Source organism: Harpia harpyja, chromosome 1 (genome assembly GCF_026419915.1).
Source record: "Harpia harpyja isolate bHarHar1 chromosome 1, bHarHar1 primary haplotype, whole genome shotgun sequence".
In the NCBI taxonomy this organism is placed as follows: domain Eukaryota; kingdom Metazoa; phylum Chordata; class Aves; order Accipitriformes; family Accipitridae; genus Harpia; species Harpia harpyja.
Genome location: NC_068940.1, coordinates 15,601,146 through 15,626,406, shown reverse-complemented (window position 1 = coordinate 15,626,406; position 25,261 = coordinate 15,601,146). Strand labels below are relative to the sequence as shown.

Genomic DNA, 25,261 nt, shown 5'->3' with positions numbered 1-25,261 from the left:
CTTCAGAAAAGATGTTGTGAAAGAGGGAGAACATACTAGGCACAAAGGGTGAAATTGCGTGGGGATGTGCAGAGCCATTGAAGATTATAGACAACTAGTATATGATGAGCTATTAAATATTTTCCTTATGGAGCTGTGCAGCACAGAAGAGCATCAGAAACCAAAAAGGATAGTTTTGTCTGGGTCAGATGAGTGTGCCATATGGTGTAAACTGGCAGTTTTAGTGTCAGAAATGGGAACAGAATAGATTTCAGAAATGGGAGCAGAAAAGGATGTGAAGAGATTTACTGAGGAAACTAACAGGCTAACATGCAGACTATTAATCCCTCTGTTTTTTCACACAAAGTGAAACTGTGCCTACTCAGAAGGTGGGGGGAGCAAAAGTTCATTTGCCTTTCATTTGCACTTCATAACAGCAAGGACTATCAAGGCATACCGGATATCTTCGGGAGATTAATGATTAGCTGAAATTAGGTACAGTCAACATCCCACTTGTCTCTCCTGCCATCTTATCATTAACCCCAGGAAATAGCTTATCTTGGAAAGCTTCTCTTTGTAGTATGTGTCTAGATAGTGTAGCTCCTAATAAGTCAGCTCAGTTTTAAGGCCCAGTTCAAAACACAAGCTTTGAACGTCTGTTGAACTTCAGGAAAATTTGGGTCTGGATTCAAATGCAAATAGCTCAGGCGTATAGACCTAATGTTGAGTGTCAGGTAAATTCTAGTGCCCATTAAGTGTGTTCATGCGCGCTGTTGTGTGCTTTTCCTTCTACACAGAGCAGCACTCTGAAAACCTGTGGGGTGAGTGGGCAGGACTCTCCTAGGAGGATACTCTCCACTCTAACCACAAATGTTCAAGCCTTGACTGACCAGCAGTTTCCCAGAAGGCTGAAGGTTGTACCTAATCTAAACAAACTACAGTTGATTCTGTGTGTGTTTGCCTCTTGAAACAGAAAAACAATCCTTGAAGACAAAAGAGTTGAAGCAGTTGAGATAGAGGATTGTGTACTAATGTTTGTCTCAAAGAAAATGGGAACAATGTACACTGGGCTGTAATACAGCCATTTCTGCTCTAAAAGTACTGGAAAATAACAAAAAGGGTACTTAGTCTTAGCTATGCAAGACAAATTCATTGTCATAAACTGACGTTGCCAAAGATTCCCCAAAGAAAATGGAAATGCTTCAATTACAAGTTGCCAAAATGACCTTGCCACCACCAGTGAACAGTTGTCTGTATGTATTTTTGTTCCTTTTTGTCTGGTTTTGTTTTTGTTTTTAAGATCTATTTGTATTCAACATTGTGTTCTCTAGAACAGTTGCTTACTAAAGGAATTGGTTGCATGCTTTCACCAAACCATGTTTTCTCAGAAGATGCTGATGCTGAGCGACATGCTTGTTCTTAGAACTTTTTGATCCCATCAAAACTTCCAGTGGGAGTTGGGGAAGTGGGAAAGCTGCCCATAGGGAAGAGCAGTCCCAGCATTCTGGTTCCCCACCCAGCTTGAGAACTAGGTGTCCCAGGCTCATCAGGAGTTGCTTAGTTAAACGCTCATGGTTCAGTCTCTCTTCAGGCAGCCCAGTTCCTTTGGTGCTTGTGTAACTTGGAAAATAGAGAAAACAAACAAAACCCCAAAGACATACTCAGTTCTTCTGAATTATTTATAAATATATTTTCATGGAAAAGCTGATTGCTAAGGGTTTTGCCATGATTTGAATGTTTTTTATTTTAAAGTGACACTGCCCCCACCCATCCGAAAAAATGCCCAAAGTGATAAATTCTTTTGGAGACATTGTCAACCAATTCTGCTTTTTCCTGTAATGTTTGGTGTTGATAATGCTGGCCAGTCTTGATTAGAAAAGGAAGTAGAATAGAAAGGCAAATCTGTAACTGAGGGAGATTTTCAAGTAAAAGTGGAGTGAAACAAAAATGGTTAAATGATGAAAACATAATAGATACGCTTATCACTGTATGGTAAGTCTTTTCACCCTGCGTTGAGCCTTCTGGAATGATACCGCAGGCTGTTGACTTGCATCCGTGGTCATAACACAGATGATCCAGCCAACTGAGATAACTGTTAATGCTGGCACACAGATATGGAGCATGACTGTATCTGTCAAGGGGAAAATACTCAGCATACTTCAATGATTATTTTGGCATAATAATCCGATGACCTGATGTATTGTAGGGAAGGGGCAGGGAGGCTCTTTATGTGTATTTGGGTCATTGTAACAGAGGGAAGAAGATTTTTGCTTTAATGCTGAGTAATTTGAGAGTCTTTGATTGAAACAGGTCAGCATGATGCACAGGTTTGCCAGATTAAACAGTACAGTAGCGGGAATGTAAGACAGGTGGCAGATGAAGAATAATCTTTTTTTTTGTAATTTGCTGAAAGTGGTTCCTGTTCAAAATCAAGAGTTGCTCCATTTTTGAGGTCTTTAGGTGCAGATTTTAAACTCCTTATTATGTTGTTTATACTGCAAATTTTGGCTTACTATTTGATCAAAACAGCTGTTTGTTCTTGTCTCTTTACATTGCCCTCTTCTCCCTCTCCCCTTCTCACCCAGTCCCCCCAGAAAATGGAGCAGGGGGATGGGACTCCAGGTCATCTATCGCTTGTAAAAGCTCAAGAAAGTAAAGCCGATTAAATAAATTTCATTTGCTGTAGAACTGGAAAGGAGGCTTTATGTTAGTCTGGTATTAACAGAAAAGGAAAATGGGGGGGGGGGGGTGGAATTGCATTGGATTATGAGTCAGCACATGATGAATAGAGCACTATGAAGCTTGTGGGGTGACTGGTGATTTCACCCACACTTCTGAAGTTCTTCCATTAGCTAGGGGGATCCCACATGTGCAGTTTTCTGCAGCCATTGTTAGCAATTACCTCCTTCACTGTCATGCTTCTATATTCATGTTTTATACAGTGCAGTGAGAGAACCCTTTCTCACTACTTTAACTCCTGAATCATCCTTAAACCTTCTTCCCTGTCTCTGAACAACCTTTTCAAGAAGTTGGTGGAGAGTGGGAAGACGTTCTTGGATCTGTGTGTAATTAATACCATGTCTGCTAATCGGTTGGCTGAATCACTTTCTTGTAATGAACTGTGGTATCACTCCTAAATTCTCAAAGCAACTCTTTGGTTTAGGTTTTTCTCATTTTTGGTGTTGTTTATTTCTCTAAGGTTGTTTTACAATAGTAGCTTGCGTAAGCTGCTGGCAGGACATAACATGTTAGGAAGGCTACCGGATCGGCTCGAGCGAACGCAAGTGGAGGTCCTGGACGTGCAACACAACCAGCTCCTTGAACTGCCATCTAACCTGCTTTTGAAAGCAGACAGGTAAATATAAAGAAATTTGATCTCGACTTGCACGTGAGGAACCTTGCTTTGTGTGTTACTTCCTAGCTGAAAGGGTAATCTGAGGTTCCCCTAATTTGAAAGTTGCCAAGCCTTGTGTGGTAAGAACAGATGTCTGCCCAACTCACCAAAACACATTCTTTTTATTCTGGTTTTGTTGCCTTATATGGTTGCTTCTTTTTCCCCACCAAGCTCCTGCTGAACACCTACTTCTTGAAATCTAGCTGTAAAGTGAAGCACATGCTATTTTCTACTACATACACTGAGATGGGTTAGTGGCAGTTTCTTTAAATACATATTTCTTCGGCTTGTTTGATGGAGTGTGAAAGCTTTTTTTTCCCCTTTGGTCAGAGGCTAGAACTTATTTATACCTGTCAAACAAAACAAAATCTGTGCATAAGGCTGTCAGAATAACTCAGTTGTTCCCCTGTCCTTGCCTTGTGAATTTTTTTATGCTTTTCAAATGTTTGTCACTAATTTAGCTGGTGTCACCACTTGATCTGCTTTCTGGATTCTTATTTTTAGGCTGCTGTTTCTTTAGTCTCAGAGTCTTCATAATCTTTCTTCCTGGATATGAACATTCACTGTAAAGTGGCTGTGGCTGAAATATGGGAGGTTGGTAGCATAGTCTGAGGATGGTGGATGGGCTTGCCCCGCTTGGTGTCAGTGTTCCTTGCACCTCTGTGCTTCCACATACAGTCATGGGATTTCTGAGTGCTCAACCCATGCATAATTTAACAGAGAGTGAGATTGTGTGCTGTGGGGTTTTATTTCTGATCCTAGCTGTGAGAAAAGGAATGCATAGCTCCTGGGTTTCTTGAGAGGTGGAGAAGCAAAATTAGTGGTGATCTCACTGTCACAGCTCCTCACCCGATTAAGAGTATTGCAAACCCCCTACTTTTATACTGTTGTTCATTCTGTCATGAATCTTTGGTTAAATTTCCTGGGATTCACAGTGTTGGGAATTGGAGAATTAGGTTGGTTGTTGAGATGATTTCTAAATAAACAGTTGACTTACTCCTGAACAGTAATGTTCTGAGGGATTTATCATTTAGGTTAAAAATTATCTTTCAAAAGGTGAACTTCACTAGGGCAGGGCTTTGGTTCTGGAAACCAGTATGACATTTTGGTCTTGATTTGCTTTAAAGAACCTTTAAAATAATTTTTGTACTTTGATTTTTTTTTTTTTTTTTTTTGAACAACACTATTGCATACTGTCCACATTCAAGCCTGAGTAGGGTACCACCTTTGGAATAAATTGATTATCAGCAAAGTTATTCTGATGTTAATTTACTGTTTCAGTTGAGACTTTACATAAAAGTGCAGTCAAAGCTTTGAAATTTAGTAATGTTACTACTGTAATAATTGCGATTATCTGGCACATTTCTGTTTAAAAGTGATGAAATTCATAGCCTGTTCATGTGGCAAGGATGTTTCACATCAGCAGTTGTAATTGTCTTGTGGATGATTTTTCAAACTATTGTACATTAGAGATTGTATGAACTTCAGAAATGAAACCTTGTAAAAAGTTTTTTGTACAGGAAGTCGCAAAATTAGGTCAAAAAAAAAAAAAAGCTATTTACAAGTCCCAGGCTGAAATTCCTATCTGTTAACTTGGAAGGGAAAGAAACCTTTAAGTAAGTTTCAGAAAGCTACTGGCATCTTTGAAAGCAAAGAGAGAAATAATTTTGTAAAATTTCTATAAAAAACAGGTTGTAGGTCTAGGATGTAGATTAGCGCAATTTTGGCAGTGAGAGAGAACCTGAATTTTCTGTACTGCCACTCATCTCTTTAAACTGAGCTACAAAACTGTAGACAGCTTTTTTGTGTGTGTGTGTGTGATGCCAAAATGAACCAGTACAGGCTAAAATCACGATTGGGGGTAGATTTCCAGAAGTTTGTTGAAAGTGTGCTGAGAAGAGGTAGAATTAAAAAATATATTGAATAACAGTATTAAATGGCTGATTCAGACTTGGGGATTTTTTCCCCTCTGCAGCTTTGATGGTCTGCAGCTTTCGAGCAGTACAGGGCCTGTGTTTTCCAAGTCTTCTGTGGGTATTAACAAAGTCATGTACTGTTGCAGGAGCTGAACAGAGCTTACCCATCTGGCATCTCACCACCGCTGCAGCCTCCCTGGCTTGTGATGATAATACAAGCCGTTGGCTTGGGTGGGGTTTTCCCCCTTTTTCCCTACCCCTTTACTGGTTTAGATGACTTGGCTTACAAAAGGCTTGTCCATGCTGGTGCTCCAATGACTGCTGCAAAAGTGATAACTGAAGGAAAACAGCAGTGCAGATTCAGTGCACGGAGTTTTAAGTTTGGAATTTCCTACAGGAAATATCTTTCTTTTTATTTTGTTTTCAAATGTTTACATCTGTCAGCAGCTAAGTGTCAACAGATCTGGGTCTGGGCCAGGGAAAGGTGTTCAGGGGTTTTGTTTTGTTTTAAAAAGGTAAAATGCTTCTCTCCTCCAAGCATTCCCTGGGAAGCACAATCTGTACTGCCAGACGTGCCAAGAGAACTGGGTTTCCTGGGCGGTCTGCCGTGGTCTCTACCCAGCGTGCAATGTTGGACAAATCACTTTACTTTACAGAACCTTTGTCTCTCCATAAAATGACTTACCTTTTTCAGCCTTGAAAAGATTAGTTTATTTTTTTGGAAAGGTACTCGGCTCTGTGCAACTGACAGATGATATCTTGTCTGGATATGAAGTCTCATGCTGTGAATTATAAACGCTTTCTCCTTCTCAATCCTGAATATTTGACGAAGTGGGTGTGAAGTGCCTTGGGCGAACTTCAGCACAAGCACTGGTGGGCTTTGACATCTAGAACATCTGAGGAAGGGAGGGAAATCGGTGCATTGGTGCACGAAGAGAGAATATCACTTTCACCAAAAAAAAGAAAAAAACACTTCAAAACCTCTGTTCTCTTCATAGAAGAATCAACAAACATTGCTTTTCTGCCTTATTCCTTCAAAAACCAATGAAAAGGTATCCTCCTCTGCTGAAGAGTATAATTTAGGGATATTTTGTTGGTCTGTTTTTTAATTAATTCTCTATTTTAAACTGTTACTCGAGGAGAAATTGAGAACTAGCCTATGAAACATTTCTCTAACCAAGACAGAACTTGGTTCTGTTTACTGCACTGAAAGTATGCACATCTTGATCATGTTAGCAAGGATTTCTCTTGTAGGGTGGGGATTTTCTTGGCAAGATGAGCGCCACAGAGGCAGCCAGATAATCTCTTCATTTCTCATTACCAGATGCTGCAAAAACAGAGAATTTGTGCAAGTGCTACGGCTGATGGGGAAATCTCCCAAGCTGAGTCCTGAACCTTTTTCCGTGCACCTGCATTCCTGCAGCCTTTCATTTCTATCCACTGCTTCGTCTGTTGTGATGCTTTTCCTGCTCTGTCCGATTCTCATACAGACTTTTTACTGCCTTGCTTGACCAGCTTGCAGCAAACTACCGTTTAATGGCATGAAAACTGTTGTATAAAATGCTCTTCGGATAAGACGAGCAAGCATGCAAGAGCTTTACCTGGGTATGGTAGAAGAGCAGTGGCAGTGGTCAGGGGGGTTTAAAAATGGAGATGTGGTGGTGAAGGGTGAGGGTTTCCCTCTTGCCTAAGCTTCCTTTCCAGTTAGTAGGAATGTTTTCAGTATAAACCTTAAAACAGCCATCAGAATATTTAAAGCAGTTGTGTGGTGAAGATGTGTAGCTGTGATGTGCACAACTTAAACCTTGGGCTTTGTTTTGTAGTGTCTGGTAGTGGCCAGCTGCGGGGGCTAAGACAGTGTCAGCTATTTGGAGCCTGTTTAGGCTCTCGTCTGCATGATTCTTGTTTTCAGCTTTGTTCAGCTGTTCTTATCTGGTTTGTTTTTTCTGTTTGTTTGTTTGTTTTGATTTGATTTAATTTAATTTGGTTTGGCGTTGGTTTTTTTGCTGGAGTTCTGGAAGGTGACCCAGTTAAACTTGCTCTTGTTTGATAATTTGCCATTTCTACCCACTGTGGCTGCTTCTTTTTGATGCAAGTATTCAGTCCAATCGTGGATGCAGAAGTGAGGGAGGAAACAAAGTCAGATGAATGCAAAGAGCTATCTGAGTGTTTGATGCACACACTTTTGTTGCAGAAATGCTTAGCTGCGTTTGTTTCTTTGGTAGGTTAGGGTTTGCAAGCAGATATATTAGAAACTGGGGAAATCCCAGTTAATGAAATGGCTAAAGATAGGTTAGAAAGTAAGAGCTGTGAGGAGACAGCAGCAGTTAAGTGGTTTTTTTGGCAGTCCCTCAACAGGAAGGAGATTCACTTGAATGTTTCCGTCCTTTCATTTATTTTATTTTTTTTAAAAGGAGAGGAAATACCCTCTTTTGCACAGGCTGGCAAAACTGCCTTGATTTTTTTTTTTTCTTTCCTCTTTCTTTTTCCTCCCAGACACACTTAGCTTACAGGATTCTTCCTCACACACCTGCTACCACAATCATAAATTATTTTAGGATTAGACGATCAGAAATTGAGGGCATGTCTCTGCAGAAGGGAGTGAAGAAGAAATTTTGTATTTTGATTGCTCTGTGCTGATGGAGATCCTGGGGCACAGGCCAAACTGGAGATCTTGATTTCTCTGCATATTCTTTTTTGCAGCTGCAGTATTCTTTCCAACTCTTATCAGTACTTTCAAGCTAAGCACAGGGGTTTTGATTTGCTGCTGCTTCACCATTGGATGCAGTTGCCTGTGTTGCTGCTTTTAATGTTGAACATTCCAAAGCTTTTTGGAGGACTTAGATTTTTCAGTGGTGGTTTTGTCTTACCAGCAAGCCAAGTTTGCCAGGCTACCTCAGAAAACAGTGAGGAATTGGGAGATGCTGTATTCTCACAGTTGTCTATATCCAGCTTTTGTGTGTGCTAGAGGTAGGCACTGATTTTAAGATTTCAAACCTTTTGCAGTTTTCAGTAGATTTTCTTCCTCTGCTTTTGGAAGTTCAGATTGAGATCAGAGTCCTCTGGGTTCAAATAGGGAATGCATGTGACTGCATATTAGGTCTGTTTTGTTGAATTAGATACATGTCCTTGATTCTAGCCTTTCTTTGGGACAGTCTTTTTTTTTTTTTTTTTTTTTTTTTGTCTATGTTGTCTCTTGGAGAATTAAATCCAGCGAAGGACTGTACTTTAATACCCTATAAAACCAAAGGTGACTTATTCCAGCCGGAGATCAATATTTATATTATTACCCCAGAGGAGAATTTGCACCTTGTCAAAGCTGAAGAATTCTGGCATCTCCCTGCCAGCGCCTTCGTTTCTTTCTTAATCTCCGACACTCTTTTAGTACTTGTTAATTCATGCTCTCCTCGCTATATTATACTCTGGTATGTGTGCAGGCTGCTGAATTCAGGTTTTTGTAGTGAAGCTGTACTTTTTTCATGAGCTTGTGGTATAGTGTGTGGGTGGAATTGGAAAGGGAAACAATTAATTTTGGACTGAGCTTTAATACTTGACATTCTGCTTCCATCCGATAAGCAATATGAGTGGGATATCTTCAAGGAACATGAATCAATTTAAGTCCATGCACAAGAGAGATGGGAACAGTTGTGCCCAAGTAAATTTCCACTCCTCTGGAGGGCATTTGTAAGATGTGCCTTCTAAGGAGGCAGCTGGCACATTGCACGAGAATGAAGAAATAGGGGAGTGGAAATAACCTGGAGGAGGACTTCTGTCTTAAATCAGTGTGAGGGGAAACCTGATAGGCAAGTATAGATTTTTTTTTTTTTTTTTCTTTTTTGGACATAAGATTATAGCACAGAATTGACAAAGCTTTGGCAGTAGCAATGTGCTGGTTTGTTCTGTTTTCTGCCCAAAGAATGGCGTGTGTCCCCCCTTTTTTTTATTTAAAATCAGATAATATCTTAACGTTTGAGAATGTTTTTACCATTATAATGTAACAGGTGGTCAAAAGGAACATGTAAATAAGCAGCATACTCTTTTCTAAAAAGTTAATTTAATTTTAATGATGTCAGCAACAGACAGAGATTAGTATGTGACTATCCTGAACCTCACTGTTGAATGTTACCCAGCCACGTGTTGTTACGTATGGGGTAAATGAGATACCCTACTACCACAGGGTTCACATTCTAGACCTTGGCAAGATTTTGCTAGCCACCTAAACCTTGTTCATGTCAAGGCACTAAGCTGTAGGTCAGAATGGTGGGGATTTATTTCCAACATTGTCATATCACTCTCTGGAAGATTAGGCAAAAGGGTGGGAGGGTACAGAGCAACAGCTCTCCTTTCTCCTTTCCCCATTGGAAAATAGATGCATCAAAACTTATTTTTGGCAGGAATACACAGATTCCGTTCACTTTTAATACCAGGGAGGGAACAGCTTGAAATTTCTTGTTGTAGTCCACCAAAGTTGAAAGTTTATTAAAAACAAAGAGCTTTTGTTTGATTCATTTTTCTTTTGAATTTAAAATGGCTTCAGTGTAGTAGTGTGTATTAATTTCAGCTTTATCATAGCAATGTACCTTTTCTTACCTAAAGCATTTGGCTAGCTGTACTTCTGTGAACTTACGTTCTTCTGAACTTCATAGCCATAGGATGCTCTCTAGGTTATCTATTTGGCTCCGTTTGGTTATTAAAAGAAGGTACCTGTGAAACACTCCAGGTTATTCTGCTGCAGCTTGCAAGAACATAAGTAAAATACAGATTCCTCTTCAGGGTGGCAGAACATGCCCTTTCTTGGGGTTGTTTTTGCCGCCACTTCCTCATCCCCATCGTATTCCTGTGAAAGTTCACTTTTCCCAGCAGCCTTAAACCTTTTTGTTACTTAAACCTTTCCAGGCTGAGCTGAGACAACTATTTTGTACTATGAGTGGTACAAAGGATATTGTGGCTTTAATGTTAATCAAAGTGCCTTTTTTGTGGAGAGAGAAGACTATCATGCATATTAGATTCAAGTTGCCAAAGTAATAGTTGTCTGTACTTCAGCAATAGGTGTGTTTGCTGGTGTTTAATTAAGTACAGGAACCGTTGATGTGGTATGCTTCAGTTTAATAATCCAACTTTGAATAAGCTTAATATATTTTTAGTTTATAGCTAAGGGGTGAAATTGAGCAGCATCTTTTTAGAATAAATAAATAATTTTAAAAGCCCTTTCAGCTGCTTATTCCCTTCTCTGTATTAATCCTCCCTCTCCTCCCTCCCTGTTCTGGAGTTTTACCACCCTTGTGAATAATGAATGAGCCTGAGGATTAAACTGTGTTTCTCCGAAGTGGACTCCTCTGTCTGTGTAAAACAGCTAACCTAGTTTCAGTTCTGTGCAGTGCTAAGAGATTTTTGCTTCTAATGGAAATAGTGGCTTTTGTAATCCTTTGGCATTCCACGTGACTCCTCTGTAGCATGTCTGACCCTTATTTGCTGCTAAGCAAGTTTCAACCAGCTGCAACTCTTGCAAATCCATTTCATTCATTAATAGATCTTAAAGGTCAGTGTGGATTCCTGCATGCATGGGAGAAGCTATCAATATTTTACTACTTTCTCTTATGATCGATGACAGGAGCGCATCTACCTTTTGTGTCCTGATCAGTGGCTTTATAGGCTTCAGCCAGCTCATTTCTGAGTCTTGTTTCTTGAACGCAGCTTTGCAGCTGCCCGTTCCTGTTAGTTGGTAGGAGCAGTACAGCCTGGTTTGAACGTGGTCACTGCAGACTAGCAGGCACACGCTTACTTCTGTATCGCAAGTTCTCCGAGGCAGCCTTTTCTGAAAAGGGGAGGAAGGAAGAGAGAGGTCTTATTTCTGTTGAAAAGGCATGGTCATGCCAGAGTTGGTTACTAAAGGGTAAATAGCCTTATTTTTCCATTTCTTTGGAATTGCTTGTGTGAATTCTAGCCCTCAAGATCCCTTCAGTGTATATTCCTCCAGTGCTGCTGTGATCACTAAACTCCCCTAAAGAAACATGGATCCTCTGCCCGCAGAACTTGACTGGCAGGAGTGGGCAGTGCCTATACCTCAACAGGTCTTGTTTCCATCCTGAAAAAACTCCTTTGAGGGAGAAAGAATAACTTCATTTCTGTGCTTCTTCAGTCCTTGCTGCTTGCGGTGGGACTGCAGAAAATACTGACAAGGGCTTCTGCTACTTGGCAAGTAAGGGAAGGGCATTCAGGAACTACATAGAGATCTGGCTGTCTTGCTGCATACATCAGCAAGCAAGTGTATAACTTTTAAAATTTAATTTACTGTTAGCACTGTCTGTCTTTAAAATCTAAAAGGCAAATTACTGCTTGGTCTCAGGGTTTTTTTCTGTGATTGGTGCATCTTTAGTTACCCAAATATTCAGAGTACTTTTTCATGTTTTGTAGTTGCTTTCAGGCCTGCAGGTTTAAACAAAATACTGTCTGCACCCTAGCCAGTATTTAAAATACTGAAAAATTGGCTGGCTTTTTTACCAGTGACTTTTTAGTCACTTGAAGGGCAGCTATACTCTTGTGGTTCATTGATGATGAATTCAGAACTCATTTTTATGTGGAACGAATATGGAAATGATGTGGTTTGTTATTGCTCTTACCTGTAGGTACATCTGTAGTAATGATGGAAGTGCTGAGGTATTGATAAGGGGATAGAGGCATTTTGACGTACTCATTTTGCTGATACTTCGTTTGTACAAATGTGTTCATTTAAAAACATAATCAGAATTTTTGTTCATATAATGTTAGACTTTCTATCTTTCTGTCCATTGTTGTGAACTTGTTGCTTTTGATCTTTGCTTTATAACTATCTTAACTCTTAAAAAGAGAGATTTTATTCGTGCTTTTGGACAAAACCTGCAGGATGTTTCACTGAACTCTCTTTTGCAACTTCTCTTTGCAGCCTGAGATTTCTTAATGCCTCTGCCAACAAACTGGAAATGCTTCCTCCAGCCACCCTTTCTGAAGAAACCCATAGTATCTTGCAGGAGTTGTATTTGACCAATAACAACCTCACAGATAAATGCGTACCCTTGTTAACAGGCCATCCTCACCTGAAAATCTTGCACATGGCTTACAATCGTCTACAGAGCTTCCCTGCGAGGTAAGTAACTGGTTTCACTACCTCTGGCCCACCGGTGGGTGGGCATCATGAAACATTCTCACAGCGAGAACTAAATTGCACAGAAATGTGGTGGCACAGGCTATATTTTGAATGTAGTGATACTGCAGTGGGTGGATTCACCTGCTATGCCCTTTGCACCTTGCTACCCTCTCTTGGGTTACACAGACAAGTGAGTGCTACATGTTAGTTGGTGTGTTTTGATTGCACTTGAAACTCTTTTCAAATGGACTAATTCAGCATGACCGCAGTATGCTTTTGAAGTCAAGCAAGGAGGTCTTCTGTTTTCCCTGGCTTAGTCACTTCGCTTACACCTGGTGTGCTTCTCCTTACAAGAGATTTGTGAGCATAGCAGTCTGGAAATGTCTTCTGGAAGTGGACTGAACTCCACTAGGGAAAAATCCTCTCACTCCGGAAGGAGATTCTGCCTTGGCAGCAATTTCTGTACTTTCAGTTCACTCTGTTTTAATCAGAAATCTTTCAAGTGTAAGATGTGCTGTAAAGCTGATGGGGTACAACCTTGGAAAAGAGATGCCAATAAATAAAGGAAGAGACATCTCTGTCCTTGTGTGATGTTCTGAGCAGCTGCGCTTCAGCGGCAAGGGGGAGGGAGGGAGATGAATTAGGGGGAAGGGCTGAGTGGGATTCTAGAAGGTGGAGGGGAAAATTTGGGATGAAGTGAGAAGCTAGGATTGAAAGAAGGTGGAAGAAAGGAGGAAAAGGAGTGAAAGTGAGCTGGTGAGCAGGGGCAATGTAAGCAAAATAAGTCATTTAAAAGGTAGCATTAACAAAACATTGACAGAAGCAGCACACATTTTGTTCCACCACTGTGTTACCATCTGATGTGAGGAGAGGTGACAGGCACTGCTGTGAACAAGGATCAAAGTCCACAACTTTATTTTCTTAAAATAATGAAAACCACTGCTCTTATCACCACTGCAAAATAAAATATGCATGTCTTTTAAAAGAAGAATTCTCAAACTCTTGTTTTCGTAGCAAAATGGCCAAGCTGGAAGAGTTGGAGGAAATTGATATTAGTGGGAACAAACTGAAAGCCATTCCAACAACCATCATGAACTGCAGACGTATGCATACTGTAATTGCTCATTCCAACTGCATCGAAGTCTTTCCAGAAGTCATGCAGCTTTCTGAAATAAAGGTAAGGAATGAATGTGCTTTGGAAGAAGCAAGTATAATGCAACTTTACCAATTCTATTCTCCCCTCAGGTCTCTCATTGCTACAGGATTTTATATTCTCAGAAATTGCGGAGATCTGACAGCTGCTTTCTCCTCTGAGGTCATATGCAAAATATTCGCCCCTGTGCTCCCTCAGAGTGGAATGGAAGAAGAGCCTCAAAATCTGATTTTTACACTCACCTTCACTAGATCCTATCTTCTCTGCCAAATAAGTGTTAATTGTCTTCCTGTGACAGTCTGTTATGATAGGACTTAAATATTTGGCAAGAGCTATGTGTAATTAACTTTTGCTGCCTTGGCAATTGGTTGATTGTGTAGGAATGGACTTTGTTTAGAGCACGTGTTAAAAACCGCTGAAGCTGCAAAATAGGATAGGCCTTGGGGACAGAGATAAATTCCAGGAGCACAGGATTTGAGTATTTAGGCAAGCTACTTTAATTTTCCTAATTGCAGTCATATTTTGCACAACCGGAGGAATGCTTAATCCGTCTCTTGTATGTGTTTTGAGAAGTAATTCTGTACTTTTCCTGACACTTTTTTTTGTGGGACACATTCTTTGCTTGACCACGCTGAAGAGCACTACTGCTTACCTTTTGTGAATCGAGTTCCTGCTTCTCGCCTGGCTATAGTGCAGAATATTTCACACTGCGTGCTGTTTCCGCTGGCCAGAGTTGGGAGACAGTTAACGTGCAGCATACAAATCTTGTGATACAGCAGAAAAATCTGTCGTTCTCCGAGGCTGAGAACTGATTACCTATTCATGGACTCAAAACAACTTAAGTGTCCTTCGGGTGCTCTGTAAAGTCAAAAGGCTAAGTTCCCAGACTGCCATGTGTGCCTCAGTGTCTGGGGTCAGGCAAAGCAGCAGGAGCAATAATTCTGTTGGACAGTGAGTACATGTAAAGATGAGCTTTGTGGTTTTAGCCAGGAAATCTCAAACAAACTTGTGGGTTTTTGATTACTCCTCCCTCTTTGGAACAATAGCCAGAGGAAGCGGAGGGCCATTTAGAATCAATCAGAAGCAAAAACTTTTTTCTGAGAGGAAGAATTGGGGTGGGGGAGCGAGGCTCTGTGCAGTAAACATTTCTTTAAAAATATGAGGGTGGTGTTAACCCAAAAAAAAATTGAGGATAATGTAAACAGGCTGATAGGGAACAATCAGCTTTTTCCTTCTGTTCGTGCATTTTGGGGAAAGCAGAATGTTTTATAAAAGCGTCAGTATTTAAAGTGCTACTCTGCCACAACGCTTAGCAGAAAAACGCTCTTGGAAGACCTGGCAGTTTCTTCTTGCTGGTTCCCTACAGTTACTTAGTTCTCTTTAGCAGAAGAAAGAGTCACAGACGTCACTAACTGTTTTGGGACTGCAGGGATAGCAGTGCGTGACTTCATCTAAGAGGGCCCAGTGCTCTGGGACTCCACCTTTGTGGAAAGAAAATGCCTAGTCAGTACTCAGGCCTGGTCTTGACTTACGTGAGATGAGTTCATGTAGTTGCCAGATGGGAAGGTGCCTTGTTGGGCGTAGGGGTTCTTCTGGCCTCTTGGTGATTTCTCTAGGTCAGGATTGGTGTTTGTCAGTTTGGAGGCCAAGCTTGTGGTGCCTGCCTGTAGCTGTTACTTAGCTTAACCAGAGCTCCTTCTTAGGTACATGAGAGCATTCAAAATATGCCAAACTAAGTTCAGAATCTATTGCTTAAGTGTGGATTTGATCCTTTGGTGAAATAAGCTTGCTTGTAGCAAAGCACAAAGTTGTATAGTCTCATGTCACCTCTGTGATTATATCATACTTGATGGTTAATTTTAAGTGAAGAGGCATTCAAGCACTCTAAACTTCTTGGGAAACTCTGTTACCTGAGGTGATGGCTGTTTTGTATTAAATTAGCCTGAGAGGCTGACGTGTTTTTGGAGTCAGTGATACTGGATCAGTTAGTAGCAGCAGTTACTATGCTGTCTGAAATAATTTCAGAAGGAAAGCTGTTATAAATGATGATGGTTCTACACTTGCAGTAACTCCAGGATTTTTAAACACAAGGTCACTTTAGTGGTACAATTGTCTCTAAGCCTTTTTTACACACTACTGTCAAGGCTACAGAAGTTATGTGTTGTCCCCTGCATTAAAGAGCCTGGTGGATGTCTCTGAGATATCCTGTACGTTTTTTAGGGTTATTACTGTATTTTATGACAGCTACTTATACTGTCAGAGTTAGGTTTATCTGTGCACACTGAAATGTCTTCTGCGAGTGGTCAAACAGCTGGAAGCACACACACCTGAGTCAATGCCCCAGCAGAGTCTTCCTTACAGCCATTGTTTGACTTCAATTTCCTTGCCTTACAAAATAAAAAAGGGCACTTGTTAAATTGTTATCCAGCGTCCTGGTGTTCTTTCGCAGTCAAACAGTTGAGTAGTCCTTACTGCTTGAACAGAGTTCAGCGACCCAGGCTTGCTTTTCCCACCTGGGATCTGGCTTTACTTTATCATAAAGTTTTTGATGACTGATGAATTGCTTCTCTTTTGTGGTTGTCTTGCTGGGCTGCTGTGATGAGGGTGATATGGAGGTTTCTTGTCGCGGTTTTTTGTCAAGCTTGTCTTTCACAGGAGCATTACCTTGAGATCCGAAGTAAGTGAAGATCTAGTAGCAGTAGCATCTTAGAGACGAAACTCTCAATCTTTGGTAGTTTTTCTCCTAGTTAAATAGGTTAGTTTTGGTATGGCCACCTTCTGTTGCAACTGGAGAGAACTCAAGTCCCTTCCAGCCTTGAACGAAACAGTTACAAAGCTGTAAATGCAGTGTAAGCAAATGCTGAATATCAAACCCTGTCTTTCAGCTGGCCCGTCCAGTGCAAAATCCTGTGTGCAATTGCAGGAGTTGTTCTTCTGGTGCTGCATGGGTGAGGCTAAACCAGCTTGTATTTAAATAATGCATGAGGAAATTGGGATCAGTTAGGAAATATGCTTGCCTGCTTGCCTGTGGAGTAGAATAAGGACTAATTTAACATAGATATGCAGGAAGTCCCTCTTAGCCTATTCTTCAAACAGTACAAATAAAATCTAGGAAATCCTAACCTGATAAATAAGCTATCTTCACTAGTGCCTAGGGACGAAGGGATCTGCTGTAGAGTGTTGCTACCTTTGGCGTATTGGGCATTTAATGAGAACAGTGAAATTACTTTACTGATTTTTGTACTTGTTATTCCAGCATGCTCTTCCATCAAATTTGGAATGGCATTGGGGTGTTGAACACAGCAAGGCCTGCTGGCAGCTTCTTTAATCTGCAAAGTAATTACTGGCTCCTTGGAAGCAGCAAGGAGTTGCGCAGAGGAAAATAGCTGGCTGGAATAACTGTTCTGTTAAGCTGTCTACTACTTTGTTTGCATGACAGATTTAAACTCTGATTTCCTTATCAGGCTTAGATAACGTCAGCAGTTTGTTCTTCATAGATAATAAGGCCTCCATATTAGACAACCTCAGGAGTCAAGATTTGAGTTGGAAATTCATTATTTCCATTGCGTGTATTTAATAAAGTTTCAGGAGATTTTTCTTTTCCAGATTTGACTAGGTTATCTTATGCCTCTTCCAGCTCAGGACCCAATTTCTTTGAATATACCTACAGAAATGAAAGTGTCTCTCTTGTATCCATGGAAATTATGTAATGGTCAAAATGTGCAGCTAGGAAAAACCTCCCCCGACCCCTTTCAGCTTTCTGTTTTATTAAAGTTTTTGAAGTCTTTCTCTTTTTGCACATTGAAAGTAGAAAATGATCTTTCTCCAAGATGTTCGTAGTTCTTCTATCCTTTTAAATACCACCCTGGTTTGTCCTCTCCAGATTTTTTGTGTGCAGTTTTTGGTGCATGCTACACTGATGGCCCTGTAATAGGGTTTGGAGAGTCGGTTTTGTTCTAAAATGCCATATTTTTCGTTGTGTATTGACTTTTATCTGGATATGCGGCTTTAAACGATGTTTGGGGATTTTTGTCTTTCTAGTGCACTTGTTCTAGCTAATTTGTGCTAAGCTGGTGGATAGCCAGCAAGTTTCTCTGCTGTTTTCTGTCATATTTTTTCTGAAATATTTAAGCTTTAATTTTTTTCACTCATTTTATTGACTTCATATTTAAATATTAATCCATCTAGGATGACACGAATTAAAACCATGTTTAAAACTGCTCCAATATTTTTTTCCTTTCCGTCTCTATTACTCCTCTACATGCATTCATAACCCTGCTTATTTTAATATCCCTCAGTAAATACTGAATTCCTGAGAGCCTGCTCATGCTCGTGCTGGTTTAAACTGACTTTGGAGGAGGGACTGCTATGCCAGTGGCTTAGAAGCCCCAAATGTATTAATATCCATTTCCTTTATCTATTAAAAGACTGGTTTCATCAGTAACATTTTTTCTTAAATATTTGAAAATACACTGACCATCTTTGTCTCTGTGAAGAGCAGGCAAAACTTACTAGTTTTATAACAAGATGACACCTGGCCAGAGATGGAAATGGAGGGAACATATTTCTAGGTGTCCCAGACATCTGGTAAGATGGCTAAATGCCATATGCATTTCCTTTGTAAGAACCACTTACTTAAATGAATGGTCTTAGGTCTCGGTTGCAGCCTTTTTTGTTCATGAAACATGCATTACTACATTTAATCAAAATTTGTATGATCTTGATGACAGCTGAATTTTCTTGCTTATTTGGCTGCCTTCCTTTTGCAGTGCGTGGACCTAAGCTGCAATGAACTGAGTGAAGTCACATTGCCTGAAAACCTGCCTCCAAAACTACAAGAGCTGGACCTGACTGGAAATCCCAGATTAGCCTTGGATCACAAAACCCTAGAGCTGCTGAAGTAAGTTACCTTACAGAGTGGGGAGGGGGCAGAACGACTCCTGTGACTAGGATGTGACAAAACCACAATACACAGAAGCGTAAACCTCTTTAAAGGAGTAGGGCTCCCTGTTGTCAGTGGGTCGGAAAGTAACGGGTTACGTGGATAGGTCAGAAATTGGTGCTTCGTTAAAGAGGATGACTTTACCCACTTCAGTGCAGCTGCTTTCAGCTGTAACTCCTGAAGGGGTCTGCTAGTCTGATAACCACTGTTGGGCCAGTTTGATCTTCATTTTACTTCTGACATTAGATTCAACCAAAATACTTAGTTCATTCCCCCGTTGAGATGCCAGTAGCTGCTTACTATATTTTTTTGCATTCATGTGCTTGGGTTTGTGTTTGCTATTGTGCTGCTTTTTACCTCTTCACATACTATTTCTTGTTACCCTTCATACCTCTCTGCTTTTGTCCTAGAAATATATATTTTTTTTTTTTTTTTTCATATTTAAACCTCTCCTGAAGACTCACATCTCCCACTCTGCTTGCAGCAAAGCTAATTCCCTTGCTTTGGGTCCCTCTGTTTCCTTCCTGTCTACCTGTTTGTTTCCTACCCTGGGACTTAAGTGTCATCTGTAACTGAAATTTGCCAAGTGCCTTGTGCCTCCTTCTGCAGTGTATTGGGAAACTGTTGCACTAAACCAGATAATCTGTGGACAGTGGTGCTGCCTTGAGCTTTTTTTATGTCCTGAAGGGAACTGCACCAGCTCCGAGTTTCCTTATAAGTTTCTTTGATCCTTGAATATTGAATGATTCCAAGAAGGGTTGATTAGCTTTTTAAGGATTGAGCAGTTTCTTTGTGTTGTTTGCTTTTAAATGGTTAAGATCAGACACTGGAGTAGTAAACCTCATCTGTTGTGCAAGCAAGGGAAACTTACAGTGTGAGTTTGCTTTTAGCTTGAATCAGCGGATTTTATCAAATTTAAATAGAAATTTGAATAATGATGAGTTTTCACAGATAAAGACAAGAGTCCATGTTCTGCAGCAGACAGCAAAAAAAAAAAGGGCCATTCCTCTATTTTAAGAGCTGCTTTATTGTATATAGGAAACCTTCCTGAAGAAGTAGTGTGTAACGTTGCTCTGGTTCATAGGGATAAAAAAAAAAAAATATGTATATTACAAAGCTAATTGAATTGTGTCGAAACTTAAAGTGAAAGATCAGCTTTTCTTGTGTATAACCCAGCAGACAAGATGGGCAAGCCAAACTCTTGCCACTGTAGTATTCAGGCATCATGCCCTATAGCAGTATTCTACAAATTTAAGTTCGAAGTGGTAGAAGAGTAGTGTGGCCCAGTTACATGCCGTATTTTCACTGGCATATGCATTGTCCTTAATTCACAGAAAACTTTTTTCCTCTTTTGCATGTGTTTTGGTTGGTTGGGTTTTTTATGAAATTATTCTTAAGACCTCAGGTCTGTTCTCTGTCCTAATACTCATTAGCCGCAGTGAGGTGTTTCAGGCCCCTTGAGGGGCTTCTTAGTGTCTGTACTGATACACTACCCTGACTGCTATAATTGTCTGTGAGGAAGGAGGTGCTCCTTTTACATGTTTTGTTGTGGCAGGCACAAAAATACTTGTGCACTTGGTACTTTTTATATCTTCCTTCTGCATGTGAAAGGCAGCTCTCCATCTGTGCCCTGGCAGGATTCAAACAGGCAGTAGGTTAATATGTATTCTCAGTGGTGCTGAGGAGAAGAGTCCTGTCATGCATGCTTGCTTTTTTAATATGTATGGAGATCTTAAAAGAGGCTTCCGTGCTTAGGAGGATGTTGCCAAGTGATTTATTGGATGTGAGAATTTTCAGTAGTAATTAAAATGAAAAAGAAAAAAAAAAGATGCTGCTACTCTGAATTTTAGGAAGGAGCATCTAGTTCAATTGTAACAGTCATTTTAAATTAGGGGGAAAATAAACCATGCTGTCTGAAAGCCTTAGCCCATATTCCCTGCATAGGATGTGCTGCTGGGTATCACTCCTTTCTGGGCACATGGTCTATTTGTAGGGGTGCCACTGAGGAAGCTGAAAGCAATACATTGAGGTAGCTTTTTTCATCACTGCTGGGAAGCCTTGAGACAACTCTGGGTCCTTGACCTGCCCAGGAACCAGGCGTTGGTCAACCCAGTTAAAAAAGAAACAAACAGAAAAACCTTTTTGATCCAAGTTCCTCTGCCCTGGAGGATAAGTACCTTGTATGAGAAGTCTGCAAAGAAAGTGTGTTTGCTCGTGTGTGTAGTGTTTTGCAGGTGCAGACAGAATTAAAATCTCTGCTACTTTAGAAGAGATCCAGGTTTCCAGTTTGATTTGGGGTCAGATAATCTTTTCCAATGCTCATGGCGAGATGTTTGCCTCCTGTTTGTCACACAGAGGGCTGCAAAACCAAGGGCTTAAAACACCAGTGGTTCTAATGTTATTTATGTAATTTGTTTGCTTTTAATCTGCCCTCTCTGATGCACATCCTGACTATTGGCATAAAAAGAAATCAAACTGGATGTGACAGTACTTCAGGTTATTTGAGGAAGGCTGTGCAATGCTGAAAAGACTTTTCTGTGTGTTCAGGTCAGGTGGGGGTTTGGACAGAGAAAAATGAATGCTGAGAGTGAACAGTTAGACCTTTCTGCTTGTGTCCTTTTATGATTCATTTGGTTCATGAAAGGTTCGGGTGCCTTTGAAGTGTCTGCAGCGTAGGGGGAGCTCGCTTTCCCTGCCTTTGGAAGAGAGCAGTAGGGAGCACGGGGGAGGTCATCTCTCCCCAGCAAAGCAGGGCTGTGAAGAGAAGGGTATAAACAGAGAGGGCTGGGCCCTTTTTAAGTCTTTACTACGCCACATGAGAGATTTGAAATTCAGGCTAAAGGCTATGTTGGTAGTAAATTGGAGGGTAGAGGATCAAGGGCCTAAGTAAAAATTGGACTGCACAACTGGGGAAGGCAGTAGGGCTGTGCCTGCTGTCGGGACCGCAGGCTGGCTCTTGCAGGTTGGTGCAGGACCAGGATGGAGTGAATTTCTGTTTTGTGGGCATTTTCATAGAAGGCTGTTACTACATGTTGCTGTTCCTAAAGAATTTCTTCTCCTTTTTTTTTTCTTTTTTTTTTTTTTCATTTAGGGGGATGGTGTGGGTCATACAGGAGGTTTCATTTGGGTACAATGAAAAGAGCCCAGAGACTTGTTGTTAAAATGGATGGGAGAGATGTGTAAGTTAAAAAATTACTCCCCTGTACTGGATTTCATCAAGCTAGTGACAAATTTGCCTTGTATTCTTACTGGGCCAGGTTTGAAACAAATAGCTCAGGGGTGAGGGCAGGGGAAAAAAAGCCAGCTAAGCAAAACAGTGCAGCTGACACCCTCATAGAGGCTCAGTTATTTACTGCTTTTTTGTTCTTTGTATACAGACACATGAAAGTAACCCCTTCGGATGTCCTGCTTCATTTTCTTCTATTAAATGTATTACTCAGAACTGGGAGGGGGAAAGAAGTGTTATCTTCATATTTTAAGCTGGATCATGTCAGCACTTCAATCCATTGCATCTTTCCCCTTTCCCTTCTCCTTGCAGCAATATCCGTTGCTTCAAGATCGACCAGCCCTCGGCGGGTGATGCTTCAGGAGCACCAGCGGTGTGGAGTCATGGTTACACAGAAGCGTCGGGCGTTAAGAACAAGTATGACCTGGCGTGGTTTTTATTATACGAGCATCCTAGCAGCAGAGCGCCTCTATGCTGATACAAAGAAAACCTTTTTTCAGTGAAAGTTTTGGGGACATTTTGGGCCTCACAAAGGCAGAGGCCGTGCCATGACTCTATATTTGTATACCGGGCCCCTGCCTGGCTCTCCGCTTTGGTCTTTGTTAGGGAAGTTGCTAAGATACAAGTATAACCAACACATTTTGTCTGTGCGAGACTCCAGTACTTGCAAAAGATCTGAGTGTTTAAAAGCATTTTCCTCTTTGCAAAGCTGCTTTATCTTCAACCAAAGGATGTTTACGAAGCAAATCGGAGATACTAAAGGAAGAGGCAGAATGGCCAAAACTCTGAATATTCATAGTGTGCGGAGCTCCTGTGACTAAGGCAGCACTTGACAAATAATGTACCAAGAGTCTGCTAGTCTCTGTTGCTGGCAATGTGATGAATCTTTCTTTGTTCCTTCAATACCTTTTTAGAAATCTTCTGCTACCTAGGTTTCTGTAGCAAGTGCCAGCAAGCCTTTACTTACTGTTAACTGATTTAACGCACAACTTGGTCCTCAGCATGTTAAATCACAAGGAGGGCTTTTGCAGGAGCAAGTGCAGTTTAAACTGATGTTGTTTCAGAGATCCTTCCCCCCCTATTTCTGCAAATAAGGGACTTATTCACATGCTGAAAAGGAGGAAGAATCCTTAGGGCTTGGCTTGAACTTCCAGTATAGTTCTTTCCACATCTTAGCACTGTTGATGGGCCTGACTCTTCTGCACAGCTCAGAAAGCAGTCCTGAAATGCTTGTGAACAGAGGTGGTTAAAACTAGCTCTCAGACCAGGCTGCATCTCTCTGGTCAGAATGACAAGGTAAGAAACTAGTAGCGGGTAACAGCCTTGATATTCTCCTGCTTTGTTTTTTCACTAGGCTGTGTGTGGCAGCACTTTCAGCCAATAACTTCTGTGACAACCGGGAGGCCCTTTATGGTGTTTTTGATGGTGACCGCAATGTGGAAGTGCCGTATCTGCTGCAGTGCACAATGAGCGACATCTTAGCAGAAGAGCTGCAGAAAACAAAAAATGAGGAGGAATACATGATCAACACTTTCATCATTATGCAGAGGTGAGTCTTGGATCTGAAGCCTTTTTTACCTTGTGTATGCTCACTGGGCAGTTTGTTGGCTTTGAGGTCAGACCCCTGCTCTTTCCTTGCTTCAAAAAAATGCAAGAGGGGAAAAAAGCCTTGGTATCTGGCTACGGTGTTTTCTTTTATTGCTTGTTTTGTGAATATTGCCCTCTGTTCCTTTCAGGTGTGGGGAGAGAAAACCCAACGCCTCCCTACCCAAACAAAAAAAAACCAAACCCCACCTGCAAAGTTACTAAATGCTCATGGGTTGTGAGTGGAGGCTTACTCTTTTCTGGTATATTCTTTAAGTCGTAACAATTCACAATTGGCTGTAACCAAGTCAGTGGTATGAATCTCTTGATCATCTTTTAAACTTCCTTAGTACTAGTGGCTGCAAAGCCTGTGCTGATCCTTTCTGTTTCTCTGTACCAATACAGGATATTTAAGGCTACACAAATATTTAAAAGATGTAGTCTGACTCCTTAGAAACGTCTATCTCCTGTCATCCCTTTGGCCTTAGAATATTATTCAAGCAGGACCCATCCAAAGAGATTGTGGTATGATAGCTGTGAGTGTAATAGTAGCTCAGTGTAGTGGTTTGGAAACCTGCGTGCATGCTGTTCTTGACAGAAGAAGAAATTGTGCCTGGGGAGACATGGAGTGAAGGAGTATGAAGGGAATTGAACAAAGGAGAATAGAGGTCAGGGAAACAAAGGAGAAAGCAAATAAGCAGCTTAGAGACTGAGGAAGTGGATCAAGTTAGAAGTAGCATTGTTTATCGTTCAATTGCTGCACCTTTGGAAAGGAAAAATACTGAAGTTCTGGTATTGGGAAAGATACAGAAGCAGCAGGGTGGTATTGAACCTTACGAACACAAGAGGGAAAATGCTTCCTTCCCGTAATTGCTTTTAACAGTGCCTCAGACCAGTAGACAAAGAGAAGGTGGTTGCCATATACTTAAAATATTCAAAAATAATAACAAATTTGAGTATCGAAAGTACTTATTAAGTGGTTTTGTTTGCTACTAATGCAATTTCACAGGAATGTGGCATTCCTACAAAAAGCTGCTTTTTTTGTGTGTGTGTGTCTCAAGTCAAAATAAGCCAACCGCTTCTTTGGAGAACCAGAAATAGTATTCATTCCAGTTGCATTTAACCATTCATTGAGGATTATTACAGATGATATGCAACACTCCTGAAGTGTATTTCTAAAAAATAAAATAAAAAAGCACATTGAAGCTTGGTTACAAATTTAGTCATGCGTTCTCTCCCCAGGATTTTGAATCAAAAGTTCTTGCCAGCTATACCTAGCCTTAATATAAATTTTAGTAACCTCTATAATTAGCTTTCTAATTACTTTAACTCCTAATTACTATGGGAGGAGGCCCTGATAAACAAGATACTGGGGAAGGATGGATGGTTTTTCACAGTCTAGTATTGAAATGACTTTATATTCTAATGACAGGATTCTGAAAACTTCAGTTTTATCCATTTTTTTTTTTTCACTATGACTCCTGCTAAAACAACAGGCTTAAATATTTCTAAGAACCTATTTAACAGGTTAGTAACTGACAGGATAAATGAAAAGTGTGCCTTCTTACAGTGGAGTTAACAGCCACTGTGCTTTTTTGGCCATCATTTGATAGTTTAAGATCATTATTCTGAAGACAGCACAAAACAGTGAACCTCTGCCTTCTGTTTTTGCTCAAAAATAATTTTTACAGTTAAAATTATTAGTTTTATAATAAAATCTGTAGGTTCAGAAACCAAAGAACCAGCTAGATAATATGAACCCCTTTTTTTAAGCTCTATGTGTACTCATTTAATAGTCCTCAGTACTTTTCTGACCCTCTCTGTTTCCCTTGATCTGACCTTTAAAACAAACACCTTTAAGATGTAGAGGAAGAGAGACAACTGTGCAGCTCTTAAAAGTGCAAAGATTTTTTGTTGTTGTTCTAAAATTGAACAGATTTGAGT

At 40.6% G+C, this 25,261-nt stretch overlaps 1 protein-coding gene across 1 annotated transcript in view; it reads left to right on the top strand.

The window, feature by feature from the left end:
• The window catches only part of PHLPP1 (PH domain and leucine rich repeat protein phosphatase 1), a 140,241-nt gene that overhangs the window by 110,496 nt on the left and 4,484 nt on the right, over nucleotides 1–25,261 (top strand). The window contains exons 10-15 of the mRNA XM_052780670.1: nucleotides 3,179–3,334; nucleotides 12,212–12,412; nucleotides 13,427–13,589; nucleotides 18,335–18,465; nucleotides 22,046–22,150; nucleotides 23,088–23,282. Coding sequence (XP_052636630.1) covers nucleotides 3,179–3,334; nucleotides 12,212–12,412; nucleotides 13,427–13,589; nucleotides 18,335–18,465; nucleotides 22,046–22,150; nucleotides 23,088–23,282 — 951 coding nt within the window. The remainder of the gene's footprint in view (nucleotides 1–3,178; nucleotides 3,335–12,211; nucleotides 12,413–13,426; nucleotides 13,590–18,334; nucleotides 18,466–22,045; nucleotides 22,151–23,087; nucleotides 23,283–25,261) is intronic.